The 19,678-nt window shown below is 49.0% G+C and overlaps 1 protein-coding gene across 10 annotated transcripts in view; it reads right to left on the reverse strand.

Moving 5' to 3' along the window:
• Positions 1 to 17,983: 17,983 nt before the first annotated feature.
• Positions 17,984 to 19,678, reverse strand: part of TJP1 (tight junction protein 1) — a 100,707-nt gene continuing 99,012 nt past the window's right edge. For all 10 annotated transcript variants that reach the window (XM_058666549.1, XM_058666547.1, XM_058666546.1 and 7 more), the window contains one exon: positions 17,984 to 19,514. In XM_058666549.1, coding sequence (XP_058522532.1) covers positions 19,420 to 19,514 — 95 coding nt within the window. In that variant the 3' untranslated portion in view covers positions 17,984 to 19,419. The remainder of the gene's footprint in view (positions 19,515 to 19,678) is intronic.

The following is a 19,678-nucleotide window of genomic DNA, read 5'->3' on the forward strand; positions in this document are numbered from 1 at the left end:
CTTTTCTGCTTGCCTCTCTGTCCTCCGCAGCCCCTTCTCCCGCTGCAAGAGAGAAAGGCCCGTGAACTGGGTTTCTCTGAATAAAGATCACCTATATATCTTTTCCTATACTCAGTTAATATGTTCCTTTATGGGTGGTTGGCCAATCTAACACTTATTTCTGAGATTATACTTTAAACCTGAGCATCAACAGGAAAGCATCCCTCTAATCTTAGGTTGACCATTATAATTCAGATGAACATTCAACAAGCTATACATACATGTACAATTTACAACTAAAAACTATAAAACACAGGAATTATAAACCACTAATGGCTTAATAACAACCTTAATAAGGGTTGTTATCAAACAAGGGCAAAAAATACTTCCCAAGGGACTGGCACAGTGGCTCAATTGCCTGATTCTTTACCTGCAAGCACCAGCATCCCATATAGGCACTGGTTCGTGTCCCAGCTGCTCCACTTCCCATCCAGCCCCGTTTGTGGCCTGAAAAAACAGTCAAGGATGGCTCAAAGCATCCACGTAAAAGACCTAGAAGAAGTTCCTGGCTCCTGTCTTCAGATCAGCTCAGTTCTGGCTGCTGCAGCCACTGGTGGGGAGTGAACCAGTGCATAGAAGGTCTTTCTGTCTCTTCTGATTCTGTAAATCTGTCTTTCCAATAAAAACAAATAAATCTTTAAAAAAAAAGTTTAAACTACTTTTCCAAAATAACTGTTATTATCTATTTCAACATAAATGCAATTGCTGGCATAGTCATTAACCTTGAAAACCTTATTTTCCATATGTATGTCTCCATAAAAGAGCAGAATATTCCTTTTTTGTGAAAGAAAACACACATGTGTGCTTGAACACTCACACAGCTACCCCAATGTGGGCTCCTGGAGGAAAACAGAGTGTATAGTAGAAGGATTAACAGATCAATCCGAAAGAAAAGAGAGCGGCAGGTTTGGTTTTTGCATGTGTTTAGGGGGAAACAAATCAGAGTTTTCCCAAGTAAAAACAATGAGTTTAATGACAGGAAGCAATCAGCCCCAGCACAGGGATACCCAACACCCTCTCTCCCTCGTCTTACGATCTTCATGAGGTCTAGGCCAGCCCAGCTTCTCACGATCCTTAACCCTGTGTCCAGCCCAGGCCCGTTCCACACCCCAGCTGGGTCCTGTCTACCAAGCCACCATTCAGCATGCTCACAAGGTCACACACAGAACCTGTTACGCATCTGGGCATGTAATGAGATGTTTCCTATCCTTGCAGTGAAGTCTTCATGCTGTAAAACCGAGTGCAAACCTCTTGGCATTCTATGCTGAGACGGGACTGTGGGCACCCTGCCCCAGTACAGGGCCGCCCGTCCTGATGTCACGGGTGTGTGTGGGTCGCACAGCAACAGCTGTAGTCCCAGGGAACTCTTTTTCTGCCAGTTTGTCTGTGGCTTCAAACTTCACTGCTTCTAATGGAGAAACCAAAGCTGTAGTGGCCCAGCGGGTCCAGGCCATGTGTGAGGTTTGTTCTCCGGGACACAGAAATCTTTCTCTGGTGGCAACGGGCTTTGCTCCAACTTCCAGGGACCTTCCAGTTGTCCCGCTGCCTTTGGTGACACTGGGCTCCCACAGCCCATCTCACACACCCTAAGGAAGGCCACAGAACACCACAGCCATTTCCCCATTTTGCCTTGAGGCATACTGTGCAGGTGTCTGGCAGATAAGCCCGGTCATGGCTTGTGACACTTCCACCCTGACCGCTGCTTAAAGTCACTCTCGCACATCGTCTCCCCCTGCCTAAAAAGCCGAAAGCTGAAGAGGGTGGTCCCCAAGTGGCCTGAGAGGAATGGAGCTCCCACACACTGACCTGACCCTTGTCGGACTGCGGCGATCTGCGTGGACTCCTGACAAGCTGGGTTTTTCTGTGGTGCTCACAGCCCAGCTGGACCACTTCCTCAGCCAGCCCTGACCTGAACGCACCAGCCTTCCACCTCGCCTACTTTGTTGGACCCTGCCAACCAGACACTGAAAAGCTACCTACCTCGGCAGGGGTGACGCACGCCCAACACGCTGGTGTGCTCTCATGTCGGCGGCCATCTCCTCCGCTTCTGTGTGACAATTCAAGTCTCTGGCCATCCAGGACCATGAGTCCCTCTCATCCTGCTTCAGGGACAAAGTTCCAGTCAGCTGTTGGGAACATGCTGCAGTGCCAGGCATTTGTACCCACTCAACCCTGCTCCCCTCCGAGGCCCATAATGGTCCTGACAAGCCCTTTCTCCACTGGGTGCTGCCCCCAGCCTGCAAGCCCCCACAGGCTCACCACTCTCTGCCACCCGCGCTCTCTCTCCTGCCTCGTTCTCTCTGTTGGTGCCCATCTTGCTGTGGAGTCTGCTGTGCACAGTCCTCTGCCAACATGGCCTAGTTCAACAGCAAAAGCGAGACGTGGCCGCTCTGATGCTCTGAAAGCTACTTGCAGAGTGGCCGTGGAGCACAGTATTTGCAACTGAGCCAAAACGCAAATCTAGCCCAACCATCCTGTGTCTGCCTCCTTTACCCATCACACTCCCCTAGATAAGACGGCTGTCCCCAAAGGTGTGGCACAGATCATTCACCATGGTAGCATGCAACATCAATTGCTACCCCGGGCTTTCTTGCTGACAACGCAGGCCCTCCATGGAGCATTAACACTCCTCTGACTCCCTCCTTGGAGGAGGAAAACTGGGCTGTGCTCTCAAATCTGTCATTCAAGGCCTGTTTGGAAAGCTGTGTTGACGAGCTGGCTCGGGTCTCTCTGTTCTCCCTAACAGCACGCAGGCTACAGGCAGCCGTCCCCTGTGCAGCTTGATGCCATATCCTGGGTTCTAACACAGTTCCCTTGCTACTTCTGTAGTCAGGCATATTGAGAGGATTTCTTTTGAACGTTTTAATGTTCCAGAGATGACCCATCTGCAATATGCAAATCAAAAGCCTGTGCCTTAAGGAATGCAAGCAGCCTGTTTAAAATCTCTTTTGAGAAAAACCAGAAGCCGTTTATGCACTTGAACATGTAACCAGCATTTCAAACCAAACAGGTCCAAATTGAAATTCTCTGTGTCTCTCCTCCCTGGCCACTCATCCCAGGAGAGGTTGTCGCCTGCAACTCAAGCCAGAAGCACCCACACTCAGCCCCTCAGCGAGATGCCTGACCCTGCTTCCCAGAGCCACAGCCGTGGGCTCTCCCGGCTCACCCCTCCCAGGCTCACCCCTCCCCGGTTCACCTCTCCCTGACTCACCCCTCCCCGACTTACCCCTCCTTGACTAACCCCTCCTTGACTAACCCCTCCTTGACTCACCCCTCCCCGGCTCACCCCTCCCAGGCTCACCCCTCCCAGGCTCATCCCTCCCAGGCTCACCCCTCCCAGGCTCATCCCTCCCAGGCTCACCCCTCCCTGACTCACCGCTCCCAGGCTCACCCCTCCCAGGCTCACCCCTCCCTGGCTCACCCCTCCCTGACTCACCCCTCCCAGGCTCACTGCTTTTTTACCGCTCCCCAGCTCACTCCACCACCGGCTTTTCTGAGCAGTTGCAGTGGTTCTGTCTTCCCAGTTCTGTTTTCCACGAAAAAGGTAAATCCACGTCAGTCATGAAAAAGCTCAGCTGTGCTGCCCCTTGTTTAAAAATCATCCCTACCCTCGAAGGACCCAAACTCCCAGCCTGCTCCAGGCCTGCATGACTCAGTTTCAACCCCCTGCCCATGCGGCCCCCCAGCCTCCCTGCTCTTGGCTGCACGTGGGCTGCCTGCCACACGTCACCCCAGGGCTTCTGCCTCATTACGGGTCCATGGTGTTGCCTCGGCATCTGTGTCCACTTTCTAGGGCTGCCTTTACCACACTCCGTCCTGGTTCTGGAGTCAGAAATTCAGGACACCCACAGGCCTGCTCTTTACAGCTTGGGAGGAATCTGCACTAGGTGTTTCTCATAGCATCTCAGGGCTCCTGTCCATCCTGCTGCTTGGCTAACAAACTCATGATGTCCATTGGGGGTCCCACCTAATCCAGTGGGATCCCATCTTTTTTATTTTAAGATTTATTTTATTTTTATTGAAAAGTCAGATAAATAGAGATGAGAGACAGAGAGGAAAACCGTCCTCCCCAAGTAATTGCAATGGCCAGAGCTGTGCCAGTCTGAAGCCAGGAGCCAGAAGCTTCCTCCAAGTCTCCCACGTGGGTACAGGGTCCCAAGGCTTTGGGCTGTCCTCAACAGCTTTTCCAGGACACAAGCAGGGAGCTGGATGAGAAGCGAGGCTGCCAGCATTAGAACTGGTGACCATATGGGATCCTGGTGCTTTCAAGGTGAGAACTATACCACTAGGCTACGGCACTGGTCCCCAGTGGGATCATATCTGATCTGATCATCTTAATCTGATCATATCCACCAAGCCCCGTTCATGGGTACAGAGTTTAGGTCTTTTTCCTTTTCTCCTCCTTCTACTGGACAATACAATCAACCCAAAGCACCAACGTGTCTATCACAAACCTGCGTTTTCTCTGAAATGTGGCCTTTTTTTTGTTTTCTTCCTATAGTATTTTTTCACTTCCTGAATATCTGCCCCAAAGAACAAGGGGGAGCTGCCTCCTCCAGGGAGTCTTCACCAATCCTCCTGGAAATACAGAGATTAAAAAAAGAAAGAGGGCCCAGCGGCGTGGCCTAGCAGCTAAAGTCCTGGCCTTGAACGCCCCGGGATCCCATATGGGTGCCGGTTCTAATCCCGGCAGCTCCACTTCCCATCCAGCTCCCTGCTTGTGGCCTGGGAAAGCAGTGGAGGATGGCCCAAGGCCTTGGGACCCTGCACCGCATGGGAGACCTGGAGGAGGTTCCAGGTTCCCGGCTTCGGATCAGATCGGCGCGCACCGGCCGTTGTGGCTCACTTGGGGAAGATCTTCCTCTGTCTCTCTCCTCCTCTCTGTATATCTGACTGTAATAAATAAATCGGGCCCGGCGGGCGTGGCCTAGCGGCTAAAGTCATCGCCTTGAACGCCCCGGGATCCCATATGGGCTGCCGGTTCTAATCCCGGCAGCTCCACTTCCCATCCAGCTCCCTGCTTGTGGCCTGGGAAAGCAGTCGAGGACCGCCCAAAGCTTTGGGACCCTGCACCCACGTGGGAGACCCGGAAGAGATTCCTGGTTCCGGCCCGTTGCGGCTCACTTGGGGAGTGAAACATCGGATGGAAGATCTTCCTCTCTGTCTCTCCTCCTCTGTGTATATCTGGCTTTCCAATAATAATAAAATCTTAAAATAAAATAAAATAAAATAAAATAATCTTTAAAAAAAAAGAAAGAAAGAAAGAAAGAAATGTAGAGGTAAGTAAGACGAGAATATAAAATCACCCACGTCGACAGCATGTCCAGGAGCTGGGAAAAGAGAAAAAGCAGCAGGAAGAATAGAAGCGGCCCTGGGGAGCCAGCGAGTGCCGGGGGGGGGGGAGCCAGCGAGTGCCCGGGGGAGCCAGCGAGTACGGGGGGGGGGGAGCCAGCGAGTGCCCAGGGGGAGCCAGCAAACGGCCAGGGGAAGCCAGCCCCCCCCCACGCCGTACTGGAGGGTCCTTCACAGGGAAACTGCCCTGCAGCCCGGCCACAGAAGAGGGAGCCAAGGATGTGCCAAAGCCAGCAGGACATTCAAGCCTCCATGCACCTTCCCTGTGCTGGCTGCCACTGTGCAGACAGATGTGAAGGTGATGGGTCAAGCGTTTATTTTTCCTGACACGCTGGCCTACATATGTCCACGAATCAAAAACCTGAAGTGGCTATACAGTTTCCTTGCCCCCCAATAACTGCATTTCAGGTAACTATCCCAAGGGTTCATAGAAGACACTCAACGCAATGAAAAAAAAAAAAAAATATATATATATATATATATATATATACACAATGCCACATTGCGTATCATTGGCTGAGTTCGTGGTCTGCCCTGGTGATGGACGCCTGTCCAAATGCTGACTTAGGAACATGTCCAGCACCGTGGAAACTGCCTGGAGTTCCACAGTAGGGAAACGTGGGCTTGTTCAGCACCCAGGCCACAGGAACGGGCCGCAACAAAGATCCAGAGGAAACAGACCAAGACACGAGCTGTTCCCTTACGGTGGGAAAACACATTTGGCAGCCCTCATTTTTCCTTGTTGATTCTGTTGCTCAGTTGAAGCATACTATTTCCTAACAGAAGATTTTAAAGAATTATCTGAGACGCGCGACATGCTGCTCCTATGTGTGGCTTCACGCCGCACACACCTATGGGGCTGACCGTGGTCTAAGTGGGGCCGTGTGCATGGCAGGGATTCCATTACGTCTGCTGTTGTCCTGCCAGGGTCTGCATTAGCCAGCAGCGGGAGCCAGGAAACAATCTGCTTATTCATACGTAGCATGTGAAGATTTTAAACAGCTAGGCTAAACGCTTGCCTCTAACTTTTGCTTTAATTAAAACCAAAAATGTATTTGAAGGGCGGGGAATGCAGTGACCTGAGTGAGCATGTGATGCCTCCAAGGGCGTCAGCAGAGGTCAGGCGCAGAGAGCAGCAGGGTGGGCACTGCACCAGTGCCATCCGAACACCACAACCACGATAACGAAGTGGCTGTGTGCAGGTCGAGGGCCGGGAGCTGGGCGCAGGGAGGCGCGGGGCGCAGGGCCTGGTGCTGGGCAGCTCGCTCCGTCTAGGCGACCTGGACAGGAGCACATTTCCGGTCCTGGTTCCCACTTCCCACACAGCATACAGAGACAGTACCTCGAAGCATGGACGCGTCACGGTGAGCTCTCCTGGCCTCCCCGCCTCTCGCCTGAAGTAGAGCGCACTTCCCCCAGTAGACGCAAAGATGGGCGGGCCTTCGCGGGCGCCAGGGCCCCGGATGAGACAGGTGTGTTCTGGGAAGGTGGGCGAACCAAGCGTCAGTGAAAGCAAAGAGGTTCCATTGCAAGGGGAGGGAATTCCTGCTCGCCTGCAGCTTTACCAGCTTCCTTGTGCCACGTCACGGGGACTCAGCAGTTTGTGAACAGCAGACCGTCCTGGAAATGGAATACAAATTTGTCTCCCCAAGCTTGTGGACAGGTTGAATGAAGACGGAGGCACCAGCTGGGATACGCACATCCCATTCCGTAGTGCCTGGGATCTGGGGCCAGGGCTGCAACTGGCACTAGCCCCCTGCTGTGGCACCCCAACTCCTCAGAGACCAAAGCTCCACCCAAACTGGTGATAGAACGGACAGTGTTCTCTGAAGGTTTGGGAACCCTTCTAGCAAGTGACTGACCTGAAAGTGGGAGATGGGGAGTTAGCTGCACAGCCCATGAAGCCACGCTCCCCTCCTGCAGGTGTATGACCTGGCCTTTGCAGAACGGGGGAGGGGCAGACCAAGTGTGCATGCTAGGGCATGGGATGTGGAGGTATTTCCAGGTTCCTGGCTGGCTTCAAGGGAACAGACTGGAGTCCTGGGGAAGTCTGGTCCCCGTGGCTGTCTGGGCTAGGGCAAGGGGAGAGGCTGACAGTAGGGCAGAAGGTCTGGGGGTTTGTTTTTGATCCCAGGCGTTGTGACCATGGACTGCAGCTATGGAGCTGTGGGTCAGGAACCAGCGTGTCCCTGTCATCCCTACCCAGGGCTCTCTGAGTATTCATCCCACGAGAGCCAGGAAGAGGGGGGTCACATTAGCATCAATTGCGGGCCTGTCGTGAAACACAAATTGCAGGAAGGTGCCTGGAGCGACCATGTGGAGCTGGGGAAGCTGCAGCCTGGCGGTGGTCAGCCAGGGTCATGGGCAGGGTCGCCTGGGTCAAGGCCCTCTTGTTTTCCCTACAGCCTTTGTGTTCAACATAAGCTACGGCTGAGAACACGCGCAGGCCGCCTGTTCTTCCGCCTGTTCTTCGCCTTCCCTCTCTGGGGGAACCAGCTGAGCAGGCAGAAGTCTTACCAGCACATGTGCTCATGTGTGGCAGGGGGCGTGGTCTGTGGCCTTTTGGAAACAGGGTCTCTTCAGAGAGGCTGTACTAATCCCCTCACATCATTTTCAAAGTGACCTATGTGGGTCCAGAAGCCCATCATCTTGCCTCTGGTTCTGGTGTGTTCCAGCCGGCTAGGCCAGTAACGTGGACACGGCGAGGGACCTGGGGATGAGGCACCAACACGGAGACCAGAGATGGTGGAAGTCTCTCCCAGGCCTGCTTTTATTGCCTCCTCTCTTGACCTCTCACCTAGTTCTTGTTTACTCTTTCCCCCACACTCTAATTAGCAGAATATTGGATACAGCTGAGTTCCATTAGACCAGGTGCTTTCAGCCCCAAGCCCATTGCCTGTAGTGCTCAGCTCAACCAGTGCTAACCAACTCCTTAGCCCACAACACTGGTGGAAAGGAGACATGGCCTTCTCACCATGGCGGCCATTCAGGTAGTAGGGAAGGGGGTTGCCAAGGGACAGCCTGGCACGCGACCTGCATGTGTCCTGTGGCGCTAAGGTTGTGTCAGCACTGGCATTGGCGAAGTGCCTTCAGTTCTCAGCTCCTGCAGCGAAGGCCTGCTAGGCAGAGGGGTGGCGCCTGCAGGGGCCCCAGATCCATGCCAGTTCCGAGTCCTCGGTGCCCTGAGCCTGGGCAATGAGCCCTCTGGCAGGGGCGGGCAGCGGGACATGCTGATCACTTGCATTGGGGCTGGCTGCTGCTGCTGAGATGGGACCAGAAGGTGACTGACAGCCCAGCCCTTGGGTGGCCGCCACTTCTTTGCAGGGTCAGTGTGGACAGAGTTCTTTGTGCCCTGGCTGCTGGGCAGGTGTGGCTCTTGGCAGTGAGCCGCTGGCAGCTTCTCCAGATGAGAGTTTCCATTTGATCAAGGGTCACCAGGAAATGACAGCTGTCCTTGAACTAGGCCAACCTCTGAGCGTGTTTGCTGGGAAGGTATTTTCTCATAGTTGTGTGCCATGTCCTCAGCAGGTCCCTACAGCACTGCCCACGCTGGGACACCAGTCCTCTGAGTGGCGGATCACATGAACAGCTCGCTCCCAGGTGGGGGGGTTCGCGGGGAAGGGCAATGAAGGCCGTGAGAGTGTGGCACACCGCAGGAGAGGCCACATGTGACACCCAGGGCCTGACATGGTGTTTTTTTTAAAACAGAAAAATTTATTTTATTGAAAAGGCAGATTTACAGAGAGAAAGATCTTATGTCTGCTGAATTACTTTCCAAGTGGCCACAATGGCTGGAGTTAAGCCAATCTGAAGCTAGGAGCTAGGAGCTTCCTCAGGGTCTCCCACACAGGTCCAGAGTCCCAAAGTTTTGGGCCACCCTCAACTGCTTTCCCAGGCTGAAAGCAGGGACCTGGGTGTGAAGTGTAGCTGCTGGGATATGAACCGGTGCCTGTGTGGGATCCCAGTGCACAGAAGGCAAGGATTCAGCCTCTAGGCTATCATGCCAGGGCCCTGACATGGTCTTTTTAACTGGTCCTCGACCTGGACTCCTAAACCTGAGACGCACGAGGCTGCTGCCAGTCGAGAAAGGCGGAGCGCTTTTCACATTTTGTTTTAGAAAAGCAGTGCATTTGACGGCTACACTGTCAGGATGCAACAGGAATATTTCACTTTATGTAACCTTAGGGGACCGTAGTATGTTGTTGACTAACATGTTGCTTGGCTGTCACATGGCTGTGTTCAAAGACCTAAAGGAAACTATGGCTAAGCAGTTACGGAAGTGTCACAATGAATCACCAATACAGGATAGAAATCGTAAAACCACCAACCAAGTAGACACTGTTGCAGGCAGTTTGCAGAAAGCCGGCGTGACTTGATAAGAGCACGGTGGATTGTGTCTGCGATCTGAGGTTCAGACTGTTGTCTCTGGAGACGGGCAAACTGCAAGCCGGGGCCCGCAGCGGGGCCACAGGACTGGGAGCCGACTGTTGTCTCTGGAGACGGGCAAACTGCAAGCCGGGGCCCGCAGCTGGGCCACAGGACTGGGAGCCGACTGTTGTCTCTGGAGACGGGCAAACTGCAAGCCGGGGCCCGCAGCGGGGCCACAGGACTGGGAGCCTGAAACATGGCCTGAGACACTCGGGTACTCATTCTGGCTACGTAGGTTGCACTCCTGACACCCAGGAACTGGCTGGTTCCTATCAATACGGACAAGGCTGCGCAAGTGTGTGCCACATCAGTGCCTGACATTTGCCACACACACCACCCCCCCAAGCAGTTCAATGAAGAGCAAGTAAGCCTTCAGGGCTGAACTCTCTTCTTTAAGAGGGAGCTCCCTCTGGCCACCCACTATAATAATCTCATGTTTAATTTCTTATTTTCTTAATTGCACAATGCCAATCCTGTTGATGCCATGTGGGCTGCAGAAATTCCAGAGTAGAACAGTACAAGAGCTGAAATGAAGAGCTTACAGAGAGGCTCAATAGTACTTCTGATCTGGAAGATTACTGCAAGCAGCGTACTTGAAAGGAGATTAATAAAAATTAGCCAATATGTACAGAGACAGGAAAATAAGGGAAAAACAGCAAAACAGACCTGAATCTGCCAACATGTTTTGAGAATTCCTCAGAGCAGTGAGAGAAAATATAAATATTTGCAAAGTGGGTTCTTATGTTAGATTTCCACCATGGTCTCCACAGCCCCAGCTCCTGGCTCACCACTCTCCACCTCCTGTGATCCTGTGCTGAGGCTGCACTGCTCTCTGTACAACCTTTCTCCCACTTTTGGCTGGAGCAGGTCCCAGGATTAGGGAGACACCAGGAGTCCTGTATAGATAGGTTGTTGGTGCTGATCTTGCCAGAACCTGTTAGCTGTTAGGATTGAGGGCCACATGGACCTATTTTCACCTGTACAATGCAACATTGATGGTTTCCCCGTGGGACCAGTGCAATGCACTGAGTTCAGTCAGTTTGCTCCCAGCTCAGCGTATGCACAGCTCACTGTTGTCCCTGCAGCCTTAAAGTTTTTCCACACTGTGCAAAATGGCATCTGATGTGCCACTACTGGAGTTCTTGGTCTGCTGGCCGTCAGATCCGAGGACTACTCAGACCTATCTTTGGTGGAACCTGTAGGATGCCACATTGTTGCAGTTTACTGAGTCAGAAATGAGTTCACTCCCACCCGGCATGGTGGCCTAGTGGCTAAAGTCTTCGCCTTGAACCCACTGAGATCCCATATGGGCACCGGTTCTAATCCCAGCAGCTCCATTTCCCATCCAGCTCCCTGGTTGTGGTCTGGGAAAGCAGTGTAGGACGGCCCAAAAGCCTTGGACCCTGTACCCACCTAGGAGAGCTGGAGGAAGTTCCTGGCTCCTGGCTTCAGATCGGCACAGTGCAGGCTGTTGCGGTCACTTGGAGAGTGAATCATCGGATGGAAGATCTTCCTCTCTGTCTCTCCTCATCTCTATGTATCTGATTTTGTAATAAAAATAAATAAATCTTAAAAAAAAACAACTCAGTGCATGCACAGCACTGTCCATTGCTCTAGAGAGCGGACTGGGTTGTGAAATCTAACCTGTTCCCACACCACCTGTTTGGTATCTGCCACTCTGTCTCTGCCCTTGGTCAGATCAAACAGACCAGCAGGATAGGCAGTGCTTTATCTGGGTTCACCTCCTGAGCTCCTGAATGCCCCTTCCCACCTTGTTGCTGGTGGAGTTCAGATCGCCGTTTGCTGAATGCAGCTGGGGTATCAGTCACTGCAACACCACACCGTTGTGTCCACTGCTTTCCTGTGTCTGTCAGTCCCCATGTGCCCCTCTGCTGTCTCTCTGTCCTCTCCTAGTTCCTGGAATGTGCCCTCTCTGCTTCGCACTGGGTAATGTGTCTCCTTTGTTTGGATGTGTCCTTACCCCAGTTCGTCACCTTGATTCTTCACCGTCTTTTAGAACTAAAAGTGGGAGAAAGGTTGTACAGCGAGCGGTGCAGCCTCAGCACAGGATCACAGGAGGTGGAGAGTGGTGAGCCAGGAGCTGGGGCTGTGGAGACCATGGTGGAAATCTAACATAAGAACCCAGACCTTGAACTCGCTGGAGGGAGTGGCACAAGTGACTGCAAACAAAGAGCTGTGTGCCAACCACAATAAGTAAAATCGAACTGTAGACCTGTGGGTGACACAGTTTAGAAGAGAATGGAGCGACATATTCCAGACTCTAAAAGCAAAAAATTGTCGGCCTAGGATAACCCAGCAAAGCTTTCCTTTATCTTTGAAAATGAAATAAAATCCTTCCACAGTAAAGAAAAGTTAAAAGAATATGCCTCTTCCAGACCTGTCCTAGAAAGGATACTTAAAGATGTTCTCTTGACAGAGGAGAGGAATAGTAACCCACCAAAACCAAAGGCAAATGGGAAGAACATCTCAGTAAAACAACAGAAGACTAAATCAATTAACAACTCATTACTAAAATGATAGGACCAAATTACCACCCATTCTTAATAATCCTGAATGTAAATAGTTTAAACTTATCAAACTTCATAGATTAGTGGGCTGGATTAAAAAAAAAAACTCATCTATTTGTTGTCTACAGGAGACACATCTCGCCAAAATGATCAGCAGAAGTTATATCTCATGGATTTTGATTTTTTTTTTTGCTTCTCCAAAAGTTTCCTTCTCAGTAAATTCTTCACTGACTCGTAGATCATACAGTAGCATCATTTTTTCAAGATTGATTTTCTTTTCATTTATTCAGCAACACATCAGTAGCATGTTATTTAACTTCATGGCATTTTTAATTTCTTTTCTTCCTGTTGATTTTGTTTTGTGACTTTTCATTTAAGGGGATGTACAGTAACTGTGTAATGGAGACTATCATATCCAGATATGGGGCTACAATGCAGTATGTACGTCTACTTCAAGATCAAAGACGCACCCTACTGAAACTAATGTTAACTATATTTTGACAATAGGATGCTGGACTCTGTCACTTCCCATGCCTGCAATGATGGACATATGACTGTTTATGAAGAACTATACAATAGTGAAATATAGGAGAACTCAATATGTGTGTGGGGGGGACGGAATTGGGGAGGAGGTAAGGGAAATCCCAGGGCCTATGGAACTGTATCATAAAACGATAATAATAAAGTACAAAAACCCAAAAAAACCTCAAAGACAAAGGGATCCAGAGACCAAAGCACTGTGCCATACACCCATCCAGTGTGTTTGTGTGTGTGTGTGTGTGTGTGTGAGAACATGTATTCATTTTCATTGGAAAGGTAGATCAGATTTACAGAGAGGAGGACACAGAGATTCTCCATCCGCTGATTCACTCCCCAAGTGGCCGCAATGGCCGGAACTGAGCTGATTGAAGCCAGGAGCCAGGAGCTTCTTCCAGGTCTCCCATGTGGGTGCAGGGTCCCAAGGCTTTGGGCCATCACCTACTACTTTTTAAGGCCACAAGCAGGAGGCTGGATGGGAAAGTGGAGCAGCTGGGACATGAACCAACGCCCATACGGGATCCCAGTGTTTATGACGTGAGGATTTAGACATTCAGCCACTGCACTGGGCCTCCTCCATAGCGTTCACAGCAAAATTATAAAGAAATGTATCTAATTGGTACTTAAGATAAATTTAATTATATTTATAACTGTTCAGATTGCCTATAAAAATGAAGACAAAAAGTGAAAATTTGTGTTCATATAATACGTAGACAGTCACTTAAGACTAGTGTTGTAGTATAGTAGGTTAAATGGCTGCCTGTGGCACTGACATCCCATATGGGCACTGGCTGGAGTCCCAACTGCTGCACTTCCGACCTGGCTCCCTGCTAATAATCTTGGGCAAACAACGGAAGATGGCCCAGGTGTTTCTGTGTCCCTGCATTCATATGGGAGACCTGGAAGCTCTTTGCTTCAACCTTGCCCAGCACCATCTACTGTGGCCATTTGTGGAACGAACCATTGGGTGGAAGATCTAGCTCTATTCTCTAATTGTAACTTTCAAATAAATACTTTTGTTGTTGCTAAATAACGAGTCCAGCACGCTACCCTAGTGGCTAAATCCTCACCTTGCATCTGCCGGGATCCCATCTGGGCGCTGGTGCATGTCCTGGATGCTCCACTTTCCATTCAGCAGCAGTGAACCAGTGGATGGAAGATCTTCCTCTCTGTAAATCAGACTTTCCAATAAAAATCAATTTAAAAAAATGTCTCCTTCCTCAAAAAAAAAAAAAAGGTTTAAACAAAACAAAACCTCCATGATACTTCTTTTTGGTTTATAGCACGTGAAGATGAAATACAAGACAATGATACAAGGAGGGTGAAGCAAACGGAGGCCCAAGGGAGTGGATTCTGTACTTGCTAAACTCGGTGTCAACCTGATGAGAAATGTTGGAAGCCAAGACTCAGATTGTAATTTCTAGAGCAGCAGTGACAAAATAGGCAAAAGAGAATCCCACGAAAAATAAAGAAAGAGAATGCCAGAAAGCATCTATGTCACAAGAAAGAGGGCAGCCAAGGAGAGACGGGAAAAGACCAAGATGAAGCACCGACAGAAATGGCAGGTTCACCGCAACGAACATGAACGGGCTGAGCACAGGACGACTCAAAGATGTCCCACACAGCTGCCATTAATAAAGCTGCAGTGGCTAAACTATCAAATAGACTTTAAGACAAAATATTGCTGAAGATACAGCCACAATAAACAAATACGCTCTTGAAAACAGATTCTTAAAATATATGAAATTTTTTTTTTAAAAAAAAGCAACTGAATTAAAGGAAGAAACAGGCATTCTGGACTGCCTAGCAGAACTAGAGGAAACAAGCAGACAGAAGCTCTGAAGCAAAGCATTAACTGGACTGACCTGTGTGTCTAAAGGACACCCCGAAGATGACAGCTGCTGACGTGGTAAGACGGTGCATTTCCCAGTCAGCCTTGCCCACAGTGAGCACTCAGACCTCAACTCCAGCCCTCACAACCGTGTTCTTGGTGTCAGTTCACCTGGTCTGTGGTGTTCTATTGTGGCAGTCAAGCTACCTATCTACATTATCTACATACTCAGAGTGCATGGGCACAAATGCTAACACTCTGGGGAGTCTGGGCAGAATCCAAGTTCTCAGTATCATGCTTTTACATGGTGTGCTCCTTTTCTGATGTCTTGGAGCGAGATACATGCTGAAAACCAAAAAGTCGCTCATGGGGACTACGTTGCTGCAGGGGCCTCGACACAGCACTCCCTGTACGGTTCCCCCCCAGTCATCACTACGGACCCATCTTTGGCCGTCCATTTCCAGGAGAGCCACATGGTGCCCACGGCGCTGGAAGCCCATGTCCTCAAGGTTCCCACTGGGAACCCACTGCCCTTGGTACATGCTGGTTCTGCCACATGTTTGTGACAAGCACTGTAAGGCAGTGAGTGGAACACTTGGCTCCCTCTGAACACACAGGTCCCATCAGTTTTCATGTTCTGTTTTTTTTTTTTTTTTTAAAGATTTATTCATTTTTTTTTTTTTTATTACAGCCAGATATACACAGAGGAGGAGAGAGAGAGGAAGATCTTCCGTCCGATGATTCACTCCCCAAGTGAGCCGCAACGGGCCGGTGCTGCGCCGATCCGATGCCGGGAACCTGGAACCTCTTCCGGGTCTCCCACGCGAGTGCAGTGTCCCAAAGCATTGGGCCGTCCTCAACTGCTTTCCCAGGCCACAAGCAGGGAGCTGGATGGGAAGTGGAGCTGCCGGGATTAGAACCAGCAGCCCATATGGGATCCCGGGGCTTTCAAGGCGAGGACTTTAGCCGCTAGACCACGCCGCCGGGCTCCGTGTTGTTTTTAAAGATCAAAAAAAAAAAAAAATTTACACCTGCATGTTTTCAACCCCATTCAGAACCAGAAAGTTATCTGTTACAAATGGCATTTTCCATAGCCTCAAACATAAAACAATCAGTGACAAAGTAGAGAAAACGGAGTCACAACTTGGCGTGACGGCCATGGGCAGATGAAGGTTGGGGCTCCTCTGCAGGCTGCCAGTCCGACTTTGTTGGTACCTTGCCAGGCACTGTTCCTTAGAATTCTAATCTGGTTAGGAAGTAAGCAGGTCCACACAGCAGATGTGGCCGTGACATTCCTTTCACCAGTTTGTTCATATGGAAGTCTGTTTACAGTTAAGGACATGTTTTAAAAATCCTAAATAAAATTCAACACATACCTCCTACTACATATAAAGTCAACTCAGAACAAACTATAGATATCCACTTAAAACCTAAATAAAATCAAATAAAACTGCCAAAAACTGCAGGCAAAGAAAGATCACTGCTCTGGGCCCGGCAGCGTGGCCTAGCAGCTAAAGTCATCGCCTTGAACGCCCCGGGATCCCATATGGGCGCTGGTTCTAATCCCGGCAGCTCCACTTCCCATCCAGCTCCCTGCTTGTGGTCTGGGAAAGCAGTCGAGGACGGCCCAAAGCCTTGGGACCCTGCACCCGCGTGGGAGACCCGGAAGAGGTTCCTGGTTCCCGGCTTTGGATTGGCGCAGCACCGGCCGTTGCAGTCACTTGGGGAATGAATCATCGGATGGAAGATCTTCCTCTCTGTCTCTCCTCCTCTCTGTATATCTGACTTTGTAATAAAAAAAATAAATCTTCAAAAAAAAAAAAAAAAAAAAGAAAGAAAGAAAGAAAGATCGCTGCTCCCTAGGGCTGAAGAGGTATGCTTTGGGCCTGAGGAAATTATTGCAGGTACTGATCAGGCCAGTGGTTAGTTAGCAAAGAGTGTTTGTCAAAATGTGGCAAATACTGTGTGACCTGTGACTCTGGTTTCTTTTCCCTTAAAATGATTCACTGGATGTGGCAATTATAGCCTAGGCGTCAGTGTTTTTTTTATTACTGGGTATGCTTCCATGGTGTGGCTGTCCCAGTTTATCTGGCTTGTCGCTGTGTTTTGGTTATCATGAGAAAAGCTGCTAGAAGCACATGCATACGCGTTTTCATGTGATGGACGTTTCACTTGACCAAACCCCTGGCAGTAGCATCGCTGGGTTACAAAGTACGTGTGTATTTAACCTTACCAAAAGCTGCCAAGCTGATTTCCAAGGTGGCTGCACCACTCACGCTCAGTAGCCTGATGTCCTACCTGGCAATTGCTGTTGGCATTTTATTTTCAGTTTCTTGTGGTTTTGATTTCTTCTTTAATTCAAGATGATGAAAGGTTTTTTTGGGTTTTGGTGTTGATTTCATTCCATCTTTTAGTTGAAAGGCAAAATGACACAGAAAAGATCCCAAACACTGGGTTCAGTCCCCAAAAAGGCCACAATAGCTGGTACTGTGCCAACCCAGAGCCAAGAACTCTGTCCTGGTCTCTCGTGCGGGTAGCATTTCATCCATCCTGTGCTACCTCCTGGGGTGTGCTCCAGTAGGAAGCTGAGTCAGACGCAGAAACACTGGAGGGCTGGCTGGCTGTCCAAGGCAGACACCACAAGTAGGTGCTTACCGCGCTGCACTACAACACCCACCCTTGAGCACCTCTCACTATACTGGCCACCATATATCCTCTTTCAGTATAGTAGCACCTAATATCACCCCCCCCCCCTTTTTTAATGGGCTGTTTATTGACTGCTGAGAGTTCTTTACCATCTGAATTGTTTCCAATTAAGATAAATACATCTTAAAAAACAAAAACAAAGAATAACATCAGTATCAATGGGCTACATTCACAACAATAACAGAAAACATTTTAGCGACAACCTGAGCAACAGCCCGGGTTGTGGTGGAGTATTAAGGGCCTGTAAGAGCCATCCTCTTCCCCAAATGCAGGGACACAGTAAAACACCACATCTCGTTTCTGGATCACAGCATTAGTCCTAATGAACACAAGTACAGATCTAAACGTGTGTGTCCTGGAGGAGCAGGACAGAGCACACGCCCTCCTCACTGGTCAGCTTCCCTCACTGGCCCTGCCCGGCCCTGCCCGGCCGGACGGCTAACTGGTCTCAGGAAGAGGCAGTGTGCTGGGCAGCACCGGGCCCCAGGAAGGTAGGGAACCCTGGGTGCAGACAATCTATGGACAGGCTTAGAAGGTGGCAGCAAACCAGACACAGTGTGCAAACAGACCAAACCAGCACTTTATTTTAAAAAGTTTATTCTGTATATTTAGAAATTTGAGATTTTTAATAACTGCGAAAGAAACTCAGTCACACCTAATGATTAACAGAAAGTAGTGGTGTATTATCTGAACAGAAGTCGTGCTGATGTGCCATAATAAATTGTCTATTAGTAAAAAAATACACTTTAGGGCACAGCATTGTATCACAAATTACAATAGGGATACTTTGCAAGAATTTAATCAAACTAGAGAATTCTGAGGAACTGTCTTTTAAATGCAGCACTTAAAAATGTAACAACTCTGTGCATTCTTTGTCTTTAAAAAAATGACCTTGTGTGTCATAGAAATGCTGCTTTATTGCTGCAGAGGTCCAAGTTCAAGGCTCAAGAGGTACAGGAGAGAATACAAAGGTAGCCTTTAGAAACTTGCTTTGTTTATGTATAAAAAAGGTAAAGTTTATAAAAGTTAATTTACAAACCAAGAGTAAAAGTGGTATGCACGCAGTATGTACAAGCATCCTGAAAACATCGAAGTGTTCAAACCAAGTCCAGAAGAAAACAGCTACTGCCCTTGGCAAAAAAAAAAAAAAAAAAAAAATCCCCCTCCCCAAATCACACCATTATTTTCTTCTGGGTGATTTATACATTTCAGAAACCACCAAATTCACAATTTATCCAATCTTCTTCATGATACAGTATCTAGATGCGGACAAAACCCATAAAAACTTAGTAACATGGCAAGAATGATCTAAGAATTAAAACCATGAGGGTAAGGCATTCCTGCTGGTTAGTATGAGTGTGGTGATATGCTCAGCGATCCAAAGAGGCCACGTTACCAGTCTCACATGCTTTGGTGTCCTTCCTTAAGAAAGATGTATTTTCATATACAGTAAGTATTGTCTTCACCTGAACACCCCTCCCCCCGAAAGTTATAAATTCCCCCTGCTGTACATTTCTGTTAAATCCACTATACTGGTTATATATTCCAGGTGCATTTTTAAAATGTGTGCATATACTTCATGCATAATAAAAATAAACCTGTGTGCAGGGCCAGGGCCATAATTAACTTTGAAACAACGTACTTTGGAAATAACAGAACTAAATGCACCCCCATTAGTGGCTGGTATTTTAACGGAAATCAGTAGATGAAGTTAAGCAGTGACCATAAAAACAAGTACAAAATCATTATAGCGAAAAGAACCTTTGAACCTATAGCCAATACCAAGAGTTCTTCCATCACAAACATGCAGCTGGAAGCATGTGTTCTGACCACGGTTCAGGGCATGCTCACAATCTGGACCAGTCCAACAAATGCTTAATACAAACAAACTGTAATATCAACTCTACAAAAAATATAATACTTGGTAGAGTGGTTCCATGTAGCCTTGGTAGGCTTCACTCAGCTTCACATTAGTCAATCAGGTCCCCACAGTGTAAATCAAAAGTGGTCAATCAGGACAGAAACACAATTTGCTCCAACAAGGTAATTCGGATCTCCAGGAAGACACTTGTTCTGCCAGGTTTTGGGATCACCTAATGAAAGAGCAAAGAAGTTGTCATTTAGCTGAGTAAGTTGTTATTCATAATGCTTTGCAATTCTGGGGCAAACTGCAAATACGTACAGTTAGACAGCCTTCAACACACTGTACTTACATCAAAACCTCTTGATGCTGCATTTCAATGCAGACCTGCTGGCA

This window comes from Ochotona princeps, chromosome 6 (genome assembly GCF_030435755.1).
Source record: "Ochotona princeps isolate mOchPri1 chromosome 6, mOchPri1.hap1, whole genome shotgun sequence".
NCBI lineage: Eukaryota > Metazoa > Chordata > Mammalia > Lagomorpha > Ochotonidae > Ochotona > Ochotona princeps.